Genomic DNA, 18355 nt, shown 5'->3' on the forward strand with positions numbered 1-18355 from the left:
AATCCACCACAGCCCATTTGTTGTTTTAGGTTTAGGACAACAACCACTGGACAGATGATATTTCGCAAGTTTCAAAAGATCTGTCAGATTTTACTCAGACAAATTCCTGAAGCTGTCACACTAATTGGTGTCTATTGTATTAGCATATCCTAAGCTTCCCTTCTCGTAGCCTGCTAAAAAACTAGCATGCGACTTAATAACTGAGCCTCTCTTTCCATTAGTCAGGCAAGGCTGCTGTCGGCCCCGTTCTCTTCTTCCTACATCTCCCAGGAGATTTTCCAGCTGCTCAGGCTCAGAGTAGTGATCCCTTCTGCTGTCATTAAGCCCAGCCACAAGGGAGGGGGCACGCACTCGGTCTGGGAGTCCCATTCCCCTGCTGACTTCTGCGTTCCTGCTACTCCCTTTTTTTTCTCTTCCTCTCTCACATAAGTCCTTCTCTGTTTCCCTAACTCCTCTCAAAATGGTCAGCCTTTTCTTTCAACTAGATTACCAGGAAGTCAGCTCTTCTGCAGCATGGCAGGCTGCGCTGATGCCGCTCTTTCCCAGGGAGGGGGGTGCTGCAGCTGCCTGGTGACGGAGGTGGCACCACCACGACATCTTGCCTGACTTAAGCGCCTGCCTGGTCTAAATGCCCTACAGAGATCCAGTCCTGATGCGACCAGATGGCCCTAGCCTATACAGTAGCGCAGGGGCTATTTTATTTAACAGCACGTAATACCAGATACTCGCTGAATGTGTCAAATCTTCCCTGGCGCTGCCAGCCTGGCTGCGGGCTTCCTCTCACCTGCTGCCTGGGAGCTGCTCCCTGGCGCGGGCACCCCTGCACCTCCAGCTGGGAGGAAATGAGCCACCTTCCCGGGGCGGTGTGTGGCCAGATCCCGCCGGGGGAGGGAGGGAGGGGTAGCACCTGCACACCGGCGCGGCTCTGGAGCCTCTCCAAGGCCAGCAGCAGGTTTGCTGAGACACCACCCTGCTGGGGAATGCACCTGCCCGGGCGAGAGGTGAGGGCTTGCAGCCTACCGAGGGTGCTGCCCGTCCCGCACCAGGAAGGGGAGCCGGCAGGAGCACCTGTTTCTTGGCAGGCGGTTGCCGGAGGAAGGGAAGAGATTTTCCCCGGGAGCTCCCTCGTTAGCTCGATCCAGTGGAAGGAAAGCCGGGAAAAACCATTGCTGCCAGCCAGGAGCAGGGAACGGCGCTGGGCTGTCGCGTGTGGGCAGCGTCTGCCGCAGGTGAGTGAGCCCTCTTCCCCGGGACCCGTGCGTGCGCGGGAAGGGCCGTGCTTCATCAGTAACCGCTGGCAGGTTCAGGGGCTGCTTCAGACCTACTTCTTAAGAGATCGTGCCTCTTGCCTCCACATCGTTTCTTCCTTGCGCCATCGTGTTTCCTCTCGGCACATAAGGCTCGGGAGTTTCTTGTTCCTTCGGGACTCCCAGGCCTCCCTCGGCAGAGGTGCATCAGGACAGGCTCTGTGGGGTCAGGATGATGGATGCCTGTTATGCATACAGAGAGGAAGGCGAACACGAACCTTTATAATGGAGCACGCCGAAGCTATCCGGGTTTCTGTAAAAAGTAGCTGCACGCTGACCCTGTTACAACAAGCCCTCCACCATCCTTGCCCCCAGAGCCCCTAGGCTTGGTGAAAGGAAGGGACAGTCCGCCGCCGCCCAGGGCTTCCCCGAGGCTTCCCAAATGATGTCTGGTGGCAGAAGTGCTGGTGGGACAGATGCTCACTTCTGGGAAAGCATTATCCCTCTGGCAGGGTAGAGAGGGTGGGCTCTCCCCAGAGATACAGGTTAGACAGCACAGGTTTGCCTGGATTTTGAGCAGCCCTAGAAAGGAGGAGCACTGGAAATTGGTGGTTGATGTAGCAGCCAAAGGAGTGTGGATCTTTTGCTAGGATTTTGGGTGAGACAGACAGATGCCACATAAAAGCCCCATTACTCCCATTCCCCGCTGGTTCCTCTATCCCCACTCCTGAGTTCTCAGGAGAAGAGAGGAGACCTTCCCACACCTCCCAGGGCAGCAGCGTCCCTGCTCCCAGGACCACAGATGGGCCTTGAGCACTACGACATTCACAGCTTCTGCTTTGTGTATTGGCAGTAATTCAGGTATAAAAGAAGATACATGAGTTTAATTCTCTTTGAGCTTACTAGGGAGTTAGAATAGACTAGAATATGCTTAGGAAGAATTTCTTTACCAAGAGGGTGGTCAAACACTGGAACAGGCTTCCTGGAGAGGTGGTCGATGCCCCAAGCCTGTCAGTGTTCAAGAGACATTTGGACAATGTCCCTAATAACATGCTTTAACTTGGTCAGCCCTGAATTGGTCAGGCAGTTGGACTAGATGATTGTTGTAGGTCCCTTCCAACTGAAATAGAATAGACAGAATAGAATGGAAGTTGGAAAAATTACACGAAGGGATGGGAAAATACTTATGGCAATTCTGGACTAGAGGTTTCTGTGAGGCACAGAGTGGTGGCAAGTCCATCCCAAACAGGCTAGGGCCAGACCTGGCCAAGAAGCAAATAAGCTGTGATGGACTGGAGAAACAGGGGAAGGAGATGGCTTGTATCTGTTTGAGATTGTGAGGCTCTGTTGGCTCTCATCTAGATTGCTCATGCAAATCATTTTATGTATTGTTATTTTACAGAAAATCTTGCCTGACACTCTCGGTCTCCATGATGCTCACAAAGTCCACATAGCTGCATAAAACCCTTCCAAGGCTGGAAGTGCTGCAGGAGCCTGTCCCACCCCCAGACTTCCCCTCCTGAATGCTGTGGGTAAGCAATGTCTCATGGTGTACCCTGCGTTTGGGGAGAGGGAAGTGAGGAGTATTTCAACAGCTGAGTTTTATGTGGCTCTGAAATGAAAGTGTTAATTAACATACAGTCCATGCCCCATCTGTCAGATATCAGACAGTCAGACAGAAAAAGTTGATAAGTAAACAAACAAATGCATAAACCATTCCCAGGCGGTCAGCAGGCCTGTGTCTCTCACACCTGCAGCCAGGAGTGGCCAGAAACCAGTTGATGATGACCCTCAATTCCCAGTTAAATGTTGTCAGAGTAGGAAAAGAAAAAAACACAGCGAAAAAGGAAAAACATGAACATTTTTGTTTTCCTGCATTCCCAGCGCTTTCCTGTTCTTCCTTCCCAGCTGCCAGCCAGCAGTGGGGAAGGACAGCTTGTCAATTTTTTCCTGAAATGCGACCTTCAGTCAGAAAGCATTGTGTGGCTGGGCTGGTCCTCTCCTCCTTTTTCTCCTAATACAAAGATGGGAGCACTGAAAGCACTGGGTTCAGTAGTAAGTAAATGGTAGAGATTAATAACCTGTGATACACATTATCAAACTGGCTAATCTGATGGGCTAACTGGCTTAAGCTCCCAAAGAGTCTGTGTTATGGTCTGTCCCAGACCAGTGAGACCAAGTAGCCCAAAGAAGAGCTACAGAAGGGGCAACTGCTGTCCTTCTCCCTCATGGCAGAGCAGGGATCCACATCCCTTCCTTTCTCTCAGTCTGATCCGGGCAAACTGATATGCTGCGTAATGCAAAGAAACCAGATCAGCAAAGTTGCTGTGAGATCTAGTTTCATCCCTTCTCCAAGGAGTGGTGACACCCAGGATAGGGCTGCTTTGGTTTAATACATAAAGACAGTCAGATTTTTCTTAAGAGGATGGGAGGCAATGCAGCCGTGCTGAGGAATGGGAAACTGTAGTTAGATTTAAGGAAAAATTTATTCCTGGTGAGGATGGTTAAACACTGGAATGATCCCAGAGGGGCTGTGGATCCTCCATCCTTGGCAGTATCCAGCACCTGAGTGGATGGGGCCCTGAGCTGCTCAGTCTGACTTTGAGGTTAACTCTGCTTCAAGCAGAGGGATGGACCAGGTGGCTTCACAAGGTCCCATCCCACCTGAATTATTCTGTGATTCTAAGAGTAAAAATACTGTTATTAGTGGCACAAACCCTCACAGTCTAGAGAAGCCCAAGACAAGTGTGGAGGCTTATAGAGCAAAAGTTTATGTTCCCACAACATTTTCAAACACACACAAGGAAACATGGAGACACACTTCAGTGGAAGCCTTTGCCTCTCCAAATCATTTGTTTAATAGAGGTTAATATAACACTGGGAAATACCTGCTCGTAGGGGTCATACCTTATTTTGTTCTGCAGCCAGATGCTCTAATAGTTTTATCTTGCTCCCTGACCTTCTTCTGAGCAAATAAAAATTAAAATGGCTAAATTTTAAAAAGTAACATGAGAATGCAGTGCCATAGCTTGATTTTTGGTCGCATTTCCCCTCATTGTGGTTAGTGCTGTTGTGTTTTTTATGCTTACTGTTTGACTCACAACTTGTGTGCGCAACTTTGGTCAAGCAGCAGAAGGCCGCAGACTTTGCACTTCTCCAAGCTTCATGTTTTCTTAGTCAAAAATCTCAATCTAATCTACAAACCTGCTATCTACTAGACTCACCCGTTCGCTGGTAAGGAGGAGATAAGGCACTGCTGTGCTTGGAGAAGGAAAGGCAGGAGGAAGTAGTGCTTAGCACTGAGCTGGTTTGCATAGGCTGAGGAAACGTCTCCGGGCTCAACCTCTTCTCGCCCCTCTACTTTGAAAGTGCCCCGTGATATCCTCACCTTCTCAGGAACCTGCGTCCTGGGCACATGCGGACAGCACAAGGTATCTTCTGTCTCATGCAAAATCGAAGTGGGTCCCAGCAGGCACAAATCAGCATACTCAACCCCAGCTTTTTTTTTTTCTCTCTAATTGATGCTTTCTGATTGTTCTGGCTCTAGCCGGGAGCTGCAGATCTCCCACGGGCCTCCAGGCAAGCGTACCCTCTGGAGCCTGGGCTTCTGTGTCCCAGCCCGCTCCCTGCCCAGGCGATTCAAGCACCGGCAGCCATGTGAGGGAATAGCACAGCGCGCAGCTCACGTGGCGCGATGGGTCCCGGGCCTGCAAACCCGCGGTGGTTAGAGGCTTCCTGGACACGTGCTGCCAGCTGGCAGCGTGCCCCGAGCCACGTCCAAAGTGACCTCATGCTCCATCACAGCCGGGGAGTGACTCAGGAGGAGCTTGGCCTGACACTGTCAGGCGGTGTCTGGTTCGGGCACCCCCCCCACCATTGTTCTCCCTCTCCCCCCACCCCACGTTGGCTTGTCCCCGATGGAGGGGGATTTTGAGGCGTTTGCTGGTAGCAAAGGCATTGCCGTAAGGGGATGCGTCTGTGCAGACTGTCTGAGGACAGGGAGAGCTGTGGGAGCAAAGATCCCTGGTGTGTGCAGAGCTGCCATGCGTGGAGGTCACAAATTGTCCCCACCCGTCCGTAATGAGCCCAGAGTCCCAGCGCCGTGCAGAGCAGGGCACAAAGACAAAGGGAGTGTTTGGCATGGGCTGACAGGCTCCCGGAGAGCCATTTCTAGCGGGCAGGGTGCTGCGTGGCCATGCCCCCACCTGGGAGAAGTAACACAGCTCTGGCACGGGGGATCTGCATCGGTTCCTGTCCCCACCACGGGCTCCTGCGGGACTCTGACCAGTTTGCGCGCGTGTGCCCGCGATGGCCGAGCGTGCGTCGTCCTGTGTGGGAGGTGACCAGGGAGGCAGTCTGTGGGTCTCCAGGCTCTGCCCCATGTGTCACGGGCTCAGCCATACCTGAGACGCTCCCGCACTGTCCTCCCCAGCACCTCTCCTTGCTTTGGGTACTAGTTGTGCTGGAGGGTCCTTCTGGTGCTGTGGAACCAGCCAGAGCACTCAACATGCTGGTGCGGGACATTATGTGAGAGAAATGCAAGTGGTTTCCACTCTTGGTGTGAAACTGTACCCATGAAGAATTGAGGGGGGCCCGGATGTTGGGGAGGTGATGAGCCAGGCTGCGGGCGGAGACAAGGCGCTGTGCCGAGGGGAGCCCGGCTGAGCGCAGCACCAGGGAGCCTGCCTTCACCCTGCAGCCACCGCTGCCCTTCCCCTGCTCCCCTCCAGTGGGGAATGCTTCAGGGACCAGCAAAGAAGAGAGCAAAATTGCAGGGTGCCAGGTCCCAGCTTTCTGGGGGCTCTTTCCAGGGCAGCGCTGAGACCACTGGAGATGTAACCATCGTATTTCTGTAGGGAACTTACTTGGGTGGGGGAACCGCTGGCAGTGCAGGGGTAGGGACAAGGCTGAGAACGTGCAGCAAGGGCAGCTCTCGCTCTTCCAGCGACTGCACTGAAAGGGTTAAGCCCCGGTCCTGACCCCCACCTCCCGATGTCATTCTGGGCAGCAGAGCCAGTTGGTGACAAGAGGCTGATGCTGATGAGGGAGCATGTGAAGCCGGGGCTGTGAATGGGGCTTTATCCCAGGAGGGACCTGCCTCTGCTCCGTCCCTGCCCTGCTGCCAGCACCAGCTGCAGGCAGAGTCCTGCGGGCAGCGATGTGCCAGTAGCCTCTGAGCAGGGCACACGGGGCTGGGGAGGCAGGGGACTCGCCCTTGGGGCAGGCTGAGGTCCCCCGGCAGCGCGTGGAAGTCTCCTTGAAGACGTGCGTGGCTGATCTGTGCTCCAATTGCACGGGGCTATTGGGAGGGAGGCAGGGAAAGGTCTTCAGGCCAGTCTGGAGCAACCAAGGCCCAGGGTTTGGCAGGGGATTGTTTGGTTCAGGGGAGCAGGGTCTCTGTTTAATGATATCTTCTCTTCTTGACTTTTTCAGATGAAAGACACAGGACAGGAAGGACGCAGCCCTGGTTGTTCCCTTACGGTGCTGCTCTAGGGATGCTCCACCATGTCCTGCAGCCCTGCCTGGGGCGTGGGCTCAGCCCCAGCGCACGGACCATAGCTCTCCAGATGGCACTGCTGCAGAAGGGAGCTTCACCAGGCTCCAAAGAATGAAACAGAGGCGTCCCCACTTGAGAAATGCAGCTCCCTTCGCAACCGCTGCTGCCTTGACCCTCCACTTCACTGTAAGGGTGTAGATTCATCTGTGCAACCGCCCCACCGTGCCCTCCCCACCCAGCCTCCCACCATGCCGGAGCTGGCAGAGCTGAGCAGCCCCCGCACCCCTGCGGACGCGGACCACATCCAGAGGAACATCTTGGAAGAGCATGTGGAGCTCTGGTGGTTCCAGGACCCCAAGAAGTCCATCCTGTGCTACGGGATGGCTGTGGTGCTGATCCTGGCCTGCGGGATCGGGGGCATCATCCTGCTGTATAGTACTAGCAGCCGGTCTGGGGAGTGGCGGCTGGCCGTGGGCACCACGCTCTGCCTCCTGGCCCTGCTCGTGCTGCTGAAGCAGCTGCTGAGCTCTGCAATCCAGGACATGAACTGCATCCGCAGCCGGGACCAGATCGAGCTCCTGAAGAGCGGGGGCTTCTCGGACTGCCTGGTGCTGCTGCTCAGCGCCCTGGTGCTGGTGGTCTGCGGGGTCGTGCTCACCATCCTCTCCACCACGACCATGCAGCTCAGCCCTGCGCGGCCGCTGGCCAGCATGTTCACCAGCGGGGTTGTCCTCCTGACTGCCGGCAGTGCCATCCTCCTCTGCCTGCTGCTCTACCTGCTCTGCACCTCCTGCTGCCAGGCGGCTCCTCGGAGCCTGGAGACCGGCGACATCCGTGTCTTCACCATCTCCGGCCGCCTCGCTGCAAACAGGCGGCTTCCTCCCACCTCCAGCATGGCCAACCTGATCTGACCCAGGACAGCCCTGCGTGAGCCTCACTGGATATGACCCGTCAGCAGGGCTTGTGCCGGCCTTTCCTGAAGGAAGGGCGAGCGTCGCGGTGTGCCTTGTGCTTCTTTTGGAGATGACTGGCATTTGCTTTGCCCCAGGCTGATGGCACAGCAGGGACTTGGGGTGCCTGGACAGGCTCTTTGACCTGGCACGTTAGGAGCGCAGCGCTGGCCTCGTTGGCGTTTTATCTCCGCAAGCCTCCCGTGACAGCTGCTGCCTGCCCGGCTGTGACCCCAGACACAGAGTTAAGGTGAGCCTGTCCTGTACCCCCGGGGACCCCAGTACTTGTTTGGTTCCTGCAGTTCCCGGAGCTGTCTCGTGCGCTTTCCTGGCAGGAGAACCTGTGATTGTGGGTGGTATAAAACCACCCTGTGCTCTGTGCAGAGCTGCCAGCTCCCGAGCAAAGTAGAGCCTCTAGCAGCTGATGAATGACAGGAAATATTCTGTGTCAGCAGGCATGCAGCGCAAGTGAAGGGAGCTCAGTAGGAGGTACGGCTGCAGGGGCTGCTCCCGAGAAAGCACCTGTGTGTCTGTGGGAGTGAGCATAGGATTTGCGTGGGATTCTGTGTGCCAGAGGCCCAGCATGGCTGGACCTCACATGAAATGCTGTTTGTGTTTGCAATGCCAGGATCTGTTCCAATATTACATTTCTGTGGCCCACCCCCTTCCGTGGTTTATCAAACCACGGCTCTGTTTTCACACCAGTGTGCTCCAGCCATGCGAGCCACAAACAGCAAGGTGCAGTCTCTGGGGGATGGTCGTGGGATGCCCGAATCCCGGGGCTGGGGCCGCTGCTCCGCAAGGGCGGTGCGAGGCGGGAGTGCTGTTACCCTCACACAGGAGTTTCCCGAGCAGAGGCACCTCTGCTGCCGTGGGAGCGCTGCAGCTCATCCCAGTCCCTGCGTGTTCCCATGCTCTTTCTGTCTGCCGAGTGCTGCAGCTGCTGCGGGGCAGAAAGTTCTGCTACCACTTGGGCCTTACTTGGAGCTTTTTTGCTGTTTTATCTCTACAAGGTGTCTATCACCAAGGTGTCTTTCCCAGAGGCATGCTAACAACTCACCCCCAGGAGCTTTTCCTGTGACTTGACACGAATTTACCTGTCAAAATTCTCATTTCCTCCATAGACCCACGAATCATTTCACTGCCCTTTCCATAGACACAGATCATAACTTCCTAGCAAAGCTGCTCATGCGCAACATTCTCTTCATCTTCCTGTCTGCTCCCATATCCCCCTTACCTGAGCTGCTCTGCCCCAGCTGTTATTTTTGCTTATTATTTGCTAAGTTCCCTCTGTAATGGAATAAGACTGAGCTATTACTTTTTGGTGCCTGGTAGCAAATTTATTTCGAAGAGGACAATAGCTCATTCCCTTAGTAACAGCACGAATCACTGTCCGTGTTACACGCAGAGGCAGTGTCAGAGTTCAGCATCAGTGAACCCCACCAGGTATACACTGGACAATGAGGACTTCATCCCTTTGCAGCTCCAGACCACACCGTTCCTGATGCACTCAGATCGCATGAGGGCACTTCTGTATTCATCTGCTCTTGCCGTGCTCCTGCTGGCTTTCCTTCCCCCGAAGCCTTGGATTGTTTTCCCCAAAGTACAGGAACATCATTTTGGCTTTTCTTTCTGGATCTCTGTTATTTCTACATTTTCCTTTGCCACTTTCACATCATCTATAGATTTTATTAAACTGCTAGTTTCCTCCTTTCTCTGCATCATTTCCCTTAATCTGCCCAAGAGTTCAGGGGGTGTTACTAAGCTCAGGTCCTTCTGTGCTAAATCCTCTGCAAAGCAAAAAGCCGTCCTTCCCCTCCGGGCTGTTTGACCCCAGGTCCAGCAGGGATCCCTGTGCGTACACAGGGAGGGACAGGCCAGAGCTGGACAGTTTTGCACCATCACCATTGCTGCTGCTCTGCACATCTGTGTCGGTGCATGTGCAGTTATGCCAAGCTGCACTGTCTCTGCCTGCATCAGTGCTTTAGCAGTTACTCCCAGCTCCCCCAACCTGCACACGTGGACAGGCCACAGCTGCCTGCACACCAGCTGTTCTGCACATCTGGGCATTTCTGTGAAGACGCATGACTGTGCTGAGCTTGCAGCTCCGTACTGCCTGCGTGCCAATGTGAATCCTCCCCTCCATAGCCCCTTCAAAATGCCCATGCCCCAAATGCCCATGAATTGTGCCAGAAAAGGACGTCTGTGGGCCGTGTCAGCAACCCAAGGAAATAATGGCTGAGAACAGGCTCTCCCCAAAGATAGTGATTTGGGTGTCTGACTGCCCAGATGGACAGCCTGCGCTGCTCCAGTCACTGACTCACCTCTGCAGCCGTGGTACTTGTTTGCTCCTTTCTTGGTTCCTGTGTTGTGCACGGAAATCCATAATAAAGTGTTACAGAAGTCGACCGTGTTGAAGGCTGATGCTTGAGCGTCGGCCTCTCTGCGAAGTGGGAGGTGGCAGAGCTGTGCAGAGCTGGCCTCTGCTCAGGCTGAGCCCAGGGCAGAAATCATGACAGCCCAGGGTCCCTCAGCGGGCGGCTGTGATTTCGGCTCATCAGCTAGCATGGCAACGCCACCACAGTCCCCCAAATGCATGTACTTATTTCCTGATACACGACTCCCACCTTCAGATGCACGTGCACCTCCCTCTGCTTAAAGACCTAGACATAGCTGGTCCCCCTTACCACCACTGTGTGAACCTAAGACCTTGCCGTGCCCCTCAAAGATGCCCACATGGAGCACGCAAAGCCTCCTGAATATATCGGTGCCGGCTGGTTTGTTTACAGAGAAGCTGTTTTGCCCTGCAGTAGGGCCGAGCCTCGAGCCTCGAGGTGGCAGCTGCTGCCTGCAATGAGCCTGGAACCCGTCTGCCTGCATACCTGCTACTGCTCCCATCCGCCAGCCTCAACCGCGGTTCTTCCAGCAGCTTCCCGGGGGGGATCCCCTTGAGAAGGCTCCTCCTTTTCTGGTCTGACCCCCTTGTATTCCCAGCTCTGCATGCCAGATGCATTTCCCCCACGTGAGCTGCCAGCCTCCTGCCCGCTGGCACTGGAGCTGCCTGGAGCGGGGGCAGAGGGGCTGTCATGGGACCGGGCCCCCCCGCACACCAGAAAAACAGCCACGTCGGCTCAGTTAAAGAATAAATGGGTGGGACTCCCAGCAGGGTCAACGTAGACAAGCAACCCACCAGTAGGTACTGAGGGATGGGAGTGAGCAAGATCCTGGATAAATAAGCCTGGGCAGCTGTATTTTTAATCTCTTTTAAGACACCGCTGACACCAAGAGTAAAATACTGCATCTAGCACAAGTTCATGGGATTTAAAAGCATGTTGAAAAGCCCAGAAAATACCCTCCAGAAGATAACTGAAATGCATTTTCCCAGCCCTCAGATTTAAGTCTCCTATCTTACCTGAAAGGTATTAGAAATTCCCCCAAAATTACAGCATATATTGTATTTTCACAGGTAGCTGTTAAGATGAGCCCAGAAGTCAAAGCATGAGGCAGTGACTGCAAAAGTAAAGCTCAGTTTAGAAATATGGCATTTAAGAACAAAAACTGGCTGACCGCTGAATCAACCCAGCAGGTTTTCATCCTCCTCGTGGCTTCGAATGGCACGTTCCCTCTCTGGAAGGTGCTTTAAGTCACTGGCCTGTATCGCCCATCCAACGCCTGACCCAGTCGTCCCCTTTGGTTTACATTCTCTGACGTGTATTATTTACTTTTGTACACACTGTGCTCTATAAATATCCTAATGAGTAGAGAAATACAAAGGCAGTTTACAGTGAGATGGAGGTTTGAAGGAGATGGGGGAATTAGCCGTGTGGCAGGGCTGCAAGAAATGCCATCCCTGTGATGATGCTTTATGCTCTGGAGCATGACAGAGAGATTCCCAGGCCATCAGGGACGGTAATGACTGGGCTGTGCCCTGGGAAGTCTTCCCATCCGGATGGTATGAGCCTTGTGAACCACTTACTAAGGAGGGTGAATGCCACTGCTGCTCCCTGCTTTTAACTGTAGTGTGACCCACGCAGGCATGACTAGCTACAGCAGAAACAATTTGCAGTTACCTATGTCTCATGTGGTGTTTATCGTACCATAAAGATGACAGGAATGCAAAAATTATAATGTTCTTATAACTCCACGGTTAGAGATACAGACGGGACTCTGTAATGGGTGCCTGGGGACAAGGCTGTCTCGCCCCAGTGCACGTGCCTGCCTGACGCCAAAACCGGTGCCGCCAACAAGTTCGCTCAGCTCTGCAGAGCTGACACGGGAAAGGTAAGTGCCTTTCTAGCACGTCTTGATGGAGAGGGAAGAGAGAAAAAAGAAAGAGAAGGGACGCAGCAGGAAGCAACGGTGGAAAGACATGCACAGAAACCCTGTGACGATGCAGCAGGGCTGCCTGCGCCACAGCAGGTGACAGATTTGTTTGCACAAGAGCACTGGTGCCACAGACCTGTTCTCTCACCGCCGCAGTTAACGAGGAATGTATTTATGGTCCTTGAAAGCACATGCAAAAAAAAGCCACACCCCAGCTGTGGGCCTGGGTGTCTTCTCCCGGCACTGCCGCTGGGAGAGCCCCAACAAACCACCGCAGGCAGAGGCAGGGTTAAATCACGCTTTAATCACACCCCAGAGTGACAACGCATTGAGGGACAGAGCAGGGCTGGGTCTGGCGCCATAGGGCAGTGGGGCCGGTGCCCGAGACCCCGCAGGGAGCACAAGGGCAGGCTCCTCTTCCCACCCCACCAGGCTGCCCGGGCACGATAGGCACCATCTCCTTCATCCTCAGCATCCGAGCAGGGCTGGGAGAGCAGCAGTGGGTCTGGTGTCCCCACGTAGCCCCGCTGGTGTCATGCTGGGGCACCATGGGGCTGGCTGCCTTCAGCCTCCATCACCATTTCCAGCCCACCCCTCCTCTCCACTCCTTTCCTCCTGCCCCCAGCCACATGGGGCCAAAAGCCGAGGGCGGGTGGGAAAGGGCAGGAAGGGGATGGAGGTGGGGGGGACGGCGAAAGGCCGCAGTGGTGGTAGCTGGGCAGCAGGCTCAGATGGAGAGGTGTGATTCCCGCTCCTCTTCCTCTGGCAGCTGCTCGCTTGGCTGGATGTAGTTGTCCTCGATGAAGCCGTCATCATCCTCAGCTTGCAGGTCGGCAGCACCAGGCATAGGGTGGCTCTCACAGGCCCCCCGGCGTGAGGAGCCCCTGTCCCAGCCGCTGCCATCCTCCATGGGGCTGCCTCTGATTGAGCTGGTTTCAGGCAGTGGCCGGTGGCGGTAGCTGGCAAAGTTCTTATGGAAGAGCTTGCACTTGGCAGCCAGCGCGATCAGGATGGAGATGCCAATTGCTGCCACCAGGAAGCCCACCAGGTACGGCCAGCTCCTTCCCCCCTTCCCGGCGGGCGGTGTGGTGGCTGCGGCACAGGAAAGGTACCTCAGGGCATGGTGGGTCAGCCAGCGGCATACCCGGTGCTCCTCAGCAGCCAGCCCTGTGCATGTCTGCGGTGTGCAGCCAGCACTGGATTGCTTTCATCAGGAGCAATATAAATGCTCTTCACCCAGAGCTAGCTACCTAGGATATGTGAACGCTGCAGGGAAAATGGCTGGATGGCTGTCTGATACTGGTGCCCATCACCACGGAGTCTGTGCTCCATGCGGCTTTGTGGCATCTGCTAACTTTTCTGTTGCAAAGCCAGCAAACACCTCCAGGTGGTCACCACCCTCCCCACCAAGCCACGGCACCGGTAGCGGCCGGGCAGCCTGAGCCCCTGGGACTGCGGGGCAGAGCAGGGGGTCTCCGGCTGCAGTCCCCTCTGGGGTGACAGAGGGCAGGAGGGAGCTAGACCTTACAGACGCCTCCGTAGCTGCACAACTTACTATTGCTGTGGGTCACTGTGATCTGCTGCGCCGTGCTGACCCCCCGAGGAAACCGCTGCTTCATCCGGCAGCCCAGGTCCTGGGAATCCAGAGCTGTGACCTCCCGGCCCCGCAGCCCCGGGGGCGATGCACAAGTCACCTGCACAGCTGGGAGACACATGGGCTAAGGTGGGACAGGAGGTCTTCGCCCATCCCCTCCCCAGTTTAGAGAAGACGATCCCTGCTTGCTCCTGGGTTGATGGGATGCATCGCAAGGTGCTCCTGGCTCTGCCCTTTAGCCTCGACAGTCCTCAGCATGTCGTAAGGCACAACCAAAGAAAAAAATTCCCTGACCAAGGAACTGAGTGTGTGACTGTGATTAGCAGGCTCCTTTTAGCTGGATAATGCCAAATTCATGCATACTGATAGAAACCCCACTGTCACAGGGCTGCTGTCGCCTGGGAGCCAAGTTCAGAGCTTTGGAGCCTGATCCGGCTCCACAGGAGGAGCTGCTGAGCGCTCTGCAGCTCTTGAAAAGGTGGTCACTCCATGTAGATACATATAGGTGGATTTAGGGGCTGAAATGTATGTATAGCCCCTTTCCCAGAAGACTGTCTAAATTATCCTGGTGTCATTCCTAGAAATCTTCGGTATTGTGCGTAACTGCAAGCAAGGAACAGGCACATCACCTTTAGGTTTGCTGTCCCTCAATGGGGTGGGAGAGGTCCCTGGAGAGCTGTCTCAGAGCCTGCGCAGGGGTTGGAGCAAAAGGATCAAGCGGGACCCCTGCACCCAGGGTTCCTCCTGCCCGACACGTCTCCTGCCACCCGCCCCCGTCCGCTCACCTTGCCTGCGCTGTAGCCACTGCTGCAGAGGGTGCACGGTGCAGTCGCAGACCCAGGGGTTCCCTTCCAGCTGGACCTGCGGGACTGCATCCATCAGCTGCAGGCTCAAGGTGTCCACAGAGACCAGTGCGTTGTGCCGCAGGTCCAGGTGGAAAAGAGCCTTCAGCATCAGGAAGGAAGGGACCTCAAGTTCTTGCAGACTGTTGTTTCTTAGGAGCAGTGTGTGCAAGTTTTCCAAGCCCTTGAAAGCATCTGTGTGGAGGTAGGCGATGCTGCAGCTGCTCAGGTCCAGCAGACGCAGTGTCCCAAGGTTGGAGAAGACTGCTGGGCTCAGCGCCAGCAGGGCATTGCTAGAGAGGTTGAGGGAGCGCAGAGAAGGGAAATGCATCAAGAGAGTCCCGTGATGGGGCACAACCAAGTAGTTGAAGGAGAGATCCAAACCAGTGATGTTTCTTGGAAGGGAAGTTGGAGCATGCAGGAGGCTCTTCCCTTTGCAGTCGGCCCATCCCTGGGAAAAGAGCTGCTGTCTGAGATGGGCTCTCTGTGCTGGGGAGGATGTCTAGACCGAGACTCCCCAGGAGTTCAAATGTCTTAATTAATTACCCTTGCAGAGTTTAAAAAAGCAAAGACACAAACAAGTTTAAAAAACACATGAGCTGCCAGTTTGGTGTGGGCCAGGAAAAATGGAGAAAGATGAGGAAGACAGCCCAGGACTGAGAGCAGCTGACTGAAGGAGTAAAGGAGGTGCGTGGAGAGCTGAGGGGGACCCCAAACAGACGAGGTGGGTGCAAAGCGACCAGGTTGTCACCCTCCTGTCCTCCCTTACAGGGCAGTCGTCATACGGGGTCAGCTTGCAGAGGGACCTCCCCTTCCTCCCCCAGATTCCCACCTCCAGCCCCGGGGGAGCTCTTGTGTGACACAAGGGCATCCTCCCAGCAGGGCAGGCAGGCGGGCGAGATCCCTGCCTGCTGCGAGGGCAGGCAGGCGGGCGGGCAGGCAGCCTGCTGGGCTGCAGAGCAGTGGGCACCTGCACCAGACACCCATGTCAAGAGCTGCTCCCCAGGGCCTGTGCAGGATATTGCACCCATGCCTCCAGCCTTCCCACATTTCTGAGGATACACCGCAAGCGGCAGCAGCTTAGTGCAGGCTAGCTGTGGCCATACTAGTAAACAAAACAGACGAGGTACCATTCGCTGTCCCAAAAGGCCAGCAGTGCATGCTAGATGGATTGATCAACCCACACGGATGGATTTTTTTCCCCCCCAAAACAGGGTGGCCAAATACAAGCTCGTTTTGGGCAGCAGTCCCCAGCATGTGTTACTCCTGCCTGTGCTTTATGTGGGAGAGGGCCAGCTGCCCAAACTGAAGCTGCCAGAGAGTGGGTCAGCAATTCAAGTTTGCTTGGGCAGGCATGGGATCCTGCTTGATGCCATGTTTGGGCCCCCCAGGCAGAGGTGCCTTGCTGAAGTTTGCTGTGGTCTGTAGTCCCAGGTTTCTAGGTCTAGCTGCTTTCCAGCTAGCTGGCCTTTCCGTTTCTTTGCCTCCTGTGTGATCACCTCTCCTTTCATAGAATCATAGACTCATAGAATCACTTAGGTTGGGAAAGACCTTCAAGGTCATCGAGTCCAACCATCACCCATGCCCACTAAACCATGTTCTGGAGTATCCCGTCTACGGGCTTTTTGAATACCTCCAGGGATGGTGACTCAACCACTTCCCTGGGCAGCCTATTCCAATGTCTGACAACCCTCTCAGTAAAGAAGTTTTTCCTAATATCCAACCTAAATCTCCCTTGCCGCAACTTGAGGCCATTTCCTCTCGTCCTATCTCCACCCACCTGACAGAAGAGACCAGCACCCACCCCACTACAACCCCTGTTCAGGTAGTTGAAGAGAGCGATCAGGTCTCCCCTCAGCCTCCTTTTCTCTGAACTAAACAGCCCCAGCTCCCTCAGCCGCTCCTCAGAAGACTTGTGCTCCAGGCCCCTCACCAACTTGGTTGCCCTTCTCTGGACACGCTCCAGCACCTCAATGTCTTTCCTGGAGTGAGGGGCCCAAAACTGAACACAGGACTTGAGGTGTGGCCTCACCGGTGCCGAGTACAGGGGAACAATCGCCTCCCTGCTCCTGCTGGCCACACTATTTCTGATACAGGCCAGGATGCCATCGGCCTTCTTGGCCACCTGGGCACACTGCCGGCTCATATTCAGCCGGCGGTCAACCAGCACCCCCAGGTCTTTCTCTGCTGGGCAGCTTTCCAGCCACTCTTCCCCAAGCCTGTAGCGCTGCATGGGGTTGTTGTGACCCAAGTGCAGGACCCGGCACTTGGCCTTGTTGACCCTCATACAATCGGCCTCAGCCCATCAATCCAGCCTGTCCAGATCCCTCTCTAGAGCCTTCCTGCCCTCCAGCAGATCAACCCTCCCTCCCAGCTTGGTGTCATCTGCAAACTTGCTGAGGGTGCACTCAATCCCCTCATCCAGATCATTGATAAAGATATTAAATAGAACCGGCCCCAATACTGAGCCCTGGGGAACACCACTTGTGACCCGCCGCCAACTGGATTAAACCCCATTCACCACAACCCTCTGGGCTCGTCCATCCAGCCAGTTTTTTAGCCAGCGAAGAGTACACTTCATCCTCCTGTTCACCTAAATCTCCTATCAGGCCCTGCCATTCCTGCTCACTAGAGGAACAGATGTGCACTTACAAACCTGGGCTGCTGAGGACTGGGTTATAATGGGGCTGAGCCATGGGGACACCGCACAGGTCCTGTCTAAGCTCAAACAGGGCTAGGCTCAGGGAGGCTGGGGAAGACAGTGCAAACCTTTTGAGGGAGTATCTGAAAGCTCCGTGGGCAGTGCTGCCCTGTGCCATCCGCCCAGGACAGCTGCTTTTCCTGCCTCCTCCCAGCTCCCGCCCGGTGCAGCCAAGCTGCTGGCTGTGGTGCTTGTCCTGCCGGGATGGGTTAGCTGCATTTCCTGCTCCTCGCCAGGTGCTCGGGGATCCTGACCCCATGGTTGCCCGGACCCTGGCTTCAGTCACTGCATCACCATGTACTGGAGAAGGGAGTGCGGGGCTGGAAGCCCCTCGGGTATGTGCCTCGCTGCTGCTCCCCAGGCACCCCTTATGGGTGGCTGTGTTACGGCTGCAGCCGAGACCCCCACGGTCAGAAACGCCACGGCTCGGACAAGGCTTTGCCAGCCCTGCTGTGCTCCGGTGAATGGGCTGGACAACGTGATGTGCTCAGCCCGAGGCTGGGAGCGGGGATGTTGTGGGGCTGGGAGCAGGGGTGCTGCAGGGCTGGGAGCAGGACAGCTAGGCTCCAGGTGTGGGTGAACCACCCCTGTGCTTGGTGGCCACTGGCACAGCACATCTCCCCGTTAACTCCGCTTGCTCCCGTGGGTTTTCATTGCTCGTCGTCTCTCCAGCCGTGCAGAGTGGGAGCTGCCGACCAGGGCCTGCTGCCCCGCAGGCGCGCGGTGCCACCGCCCCAGCTGTGCCGGCAGGACGGGGAGCGAGGTGCCCCTGCCTGCCCCCAGCTGCTGCCCGCGCCGGAGCCCCCTCGGCCCCCCTACCTGGTGGTCGAGGCTGCAGGGGTGTCCCGTCACCACTGACCAGGCGCAGAGGAGGCTGCAGACCCCGAGCAGGCAGGCGGGAGCCATTTGGCTCCAGGAAACTTCCGCGCAGAAAAACAAGTCCGAGGGAAAGCTGGGAAGCCGGCCGAGCCGGCCGTGCCGGGTGAGGTGTGGCCGCGGCCGCACGGCTCGGGGGCCCCCGCCGAGCCCCCCGCACCCCGACCGCAGGGCCCTGCAGACCACCAGCACCTGGGAGCCAGCCCGGCTGCCGCCGTGGCCCTGCTCCCTCCCGAGGGCTGCGCGGGTGAAAGGTGGCGGGGCCGGTTACACATTAACCACCACGCCCGGCCACCTCCCACCCGCTGCCTCCCGTGATGGGTGA

General features: G+C 55.9%; 2 protein-coding genes across 4 annotated transcripts; one reads left to right on the forward strand and one right to left on the reverse strand.

The window, feature by feature from the left end:
• The first annotated feature begins 675 nt into the window (after window positions 1-675).
• On the forward strand, window positions 676-10100 carry TMEM125 (transmembrane protein 125). Of its 3 annotated transcripts, XM_030034205.2 has the most exons (3): window positions 676-1229; window positions 2650-2779; window positions 6681-10100. In XM_030034205.2, exon 3 carries the CDS (start codon window positions 6993-6995, stop codon window positions 7653-7655), a length of 663 nt encoding a protein of 220 aa, XP_029890065.1. In that variant the 5' UTR covers window positions 676-1229; window positions 2650-2779; window positions 6681-6992; the 3' UTR covers window positions 7656-10100. The 3 variants fall into 3 exon arrangements, with proteins under 3 accessions (XP_029890065.1, XP_029890066.1, XP_029890064.1); XM_030034206.2 differs by lacking the exon at window positions 2650-2779; XM_030034204.2 differs by lacking the exons at window positions 676-1229; window positions 2650-2779 and adding an exon at window positions 6325-6512.
• Window positions 10101-12301: 2201 nt separating this feature from the next.
• Window positions 12302-18260, reverse strand: C12H1orf210 (chromosome 12 C1orf210 homolog). Its single transcript, XM_030033960.2, has 4 exons — window positions 17974-18260; window positions 14397-14904; window positions 13573-13719; window positions 12302-13109 (listed from the first exon to the last, which is right to left on the reverse strand). Exons 1-4 carry the CDS (start codon window positions 18058-18060, stop codon window positions 12745-12747), a joined length of 1107 nt encoding a protein of 368 aa, XP_029889820.1. The 5' UTR covers window positions 18061-18260; the 3' UTR covers window positions 12302-12744.
• Window positions 18261-18355: the final 95 nt, after the last annotated feature.

This window comes from Aquila chrysaetos, chromosome 12, assembly GCF_900496995.4.
Source record: "Aquila chrysaetos chrysaetos chromosome 12, bAquChr1.4, whole genome shotgun sequence".
NCBI classification, from domain to species: Eukaryota; Metazoa; Chordata; class Aves; order Accipitriformes; family Accipitridae; genus Aquila; species Aquila chrysaetos.

Excerpts from the sequence above, each read along its gene's own strand:
- TMEM125 (XM_030034205.2), top strand. The coding sequence starts at position 6,993 with ATGCCGGAGCTGGCAGAGCTGAGCAGCCCCCGCACCCCTGCGGACGCG.
- C12H1orf210 (XM_030033960.2), bottom strand. The coding sequence starts at position 18,060 with ATGGCTCCCGCCTGCCTGCTCGGGGTCTGCAGCCTCCTCTGCGCCTGG. Across the intron at positions 14,905-17,973 it reads CCTGCAGCCTCGACCACCAG|GGATGGGCCGACTGCAAAGG; the intron begins GTAGGGGGGCCG and ends CTCTTTTCCCAG. Across the intron at positions 13,110-13,572 it reads CACAGTGACCCACAGCAATA|CCACCACACCGCCCGCCGGG; the intron begins GTAAGTTGTGCA and ends CCTGTGCCGCAG.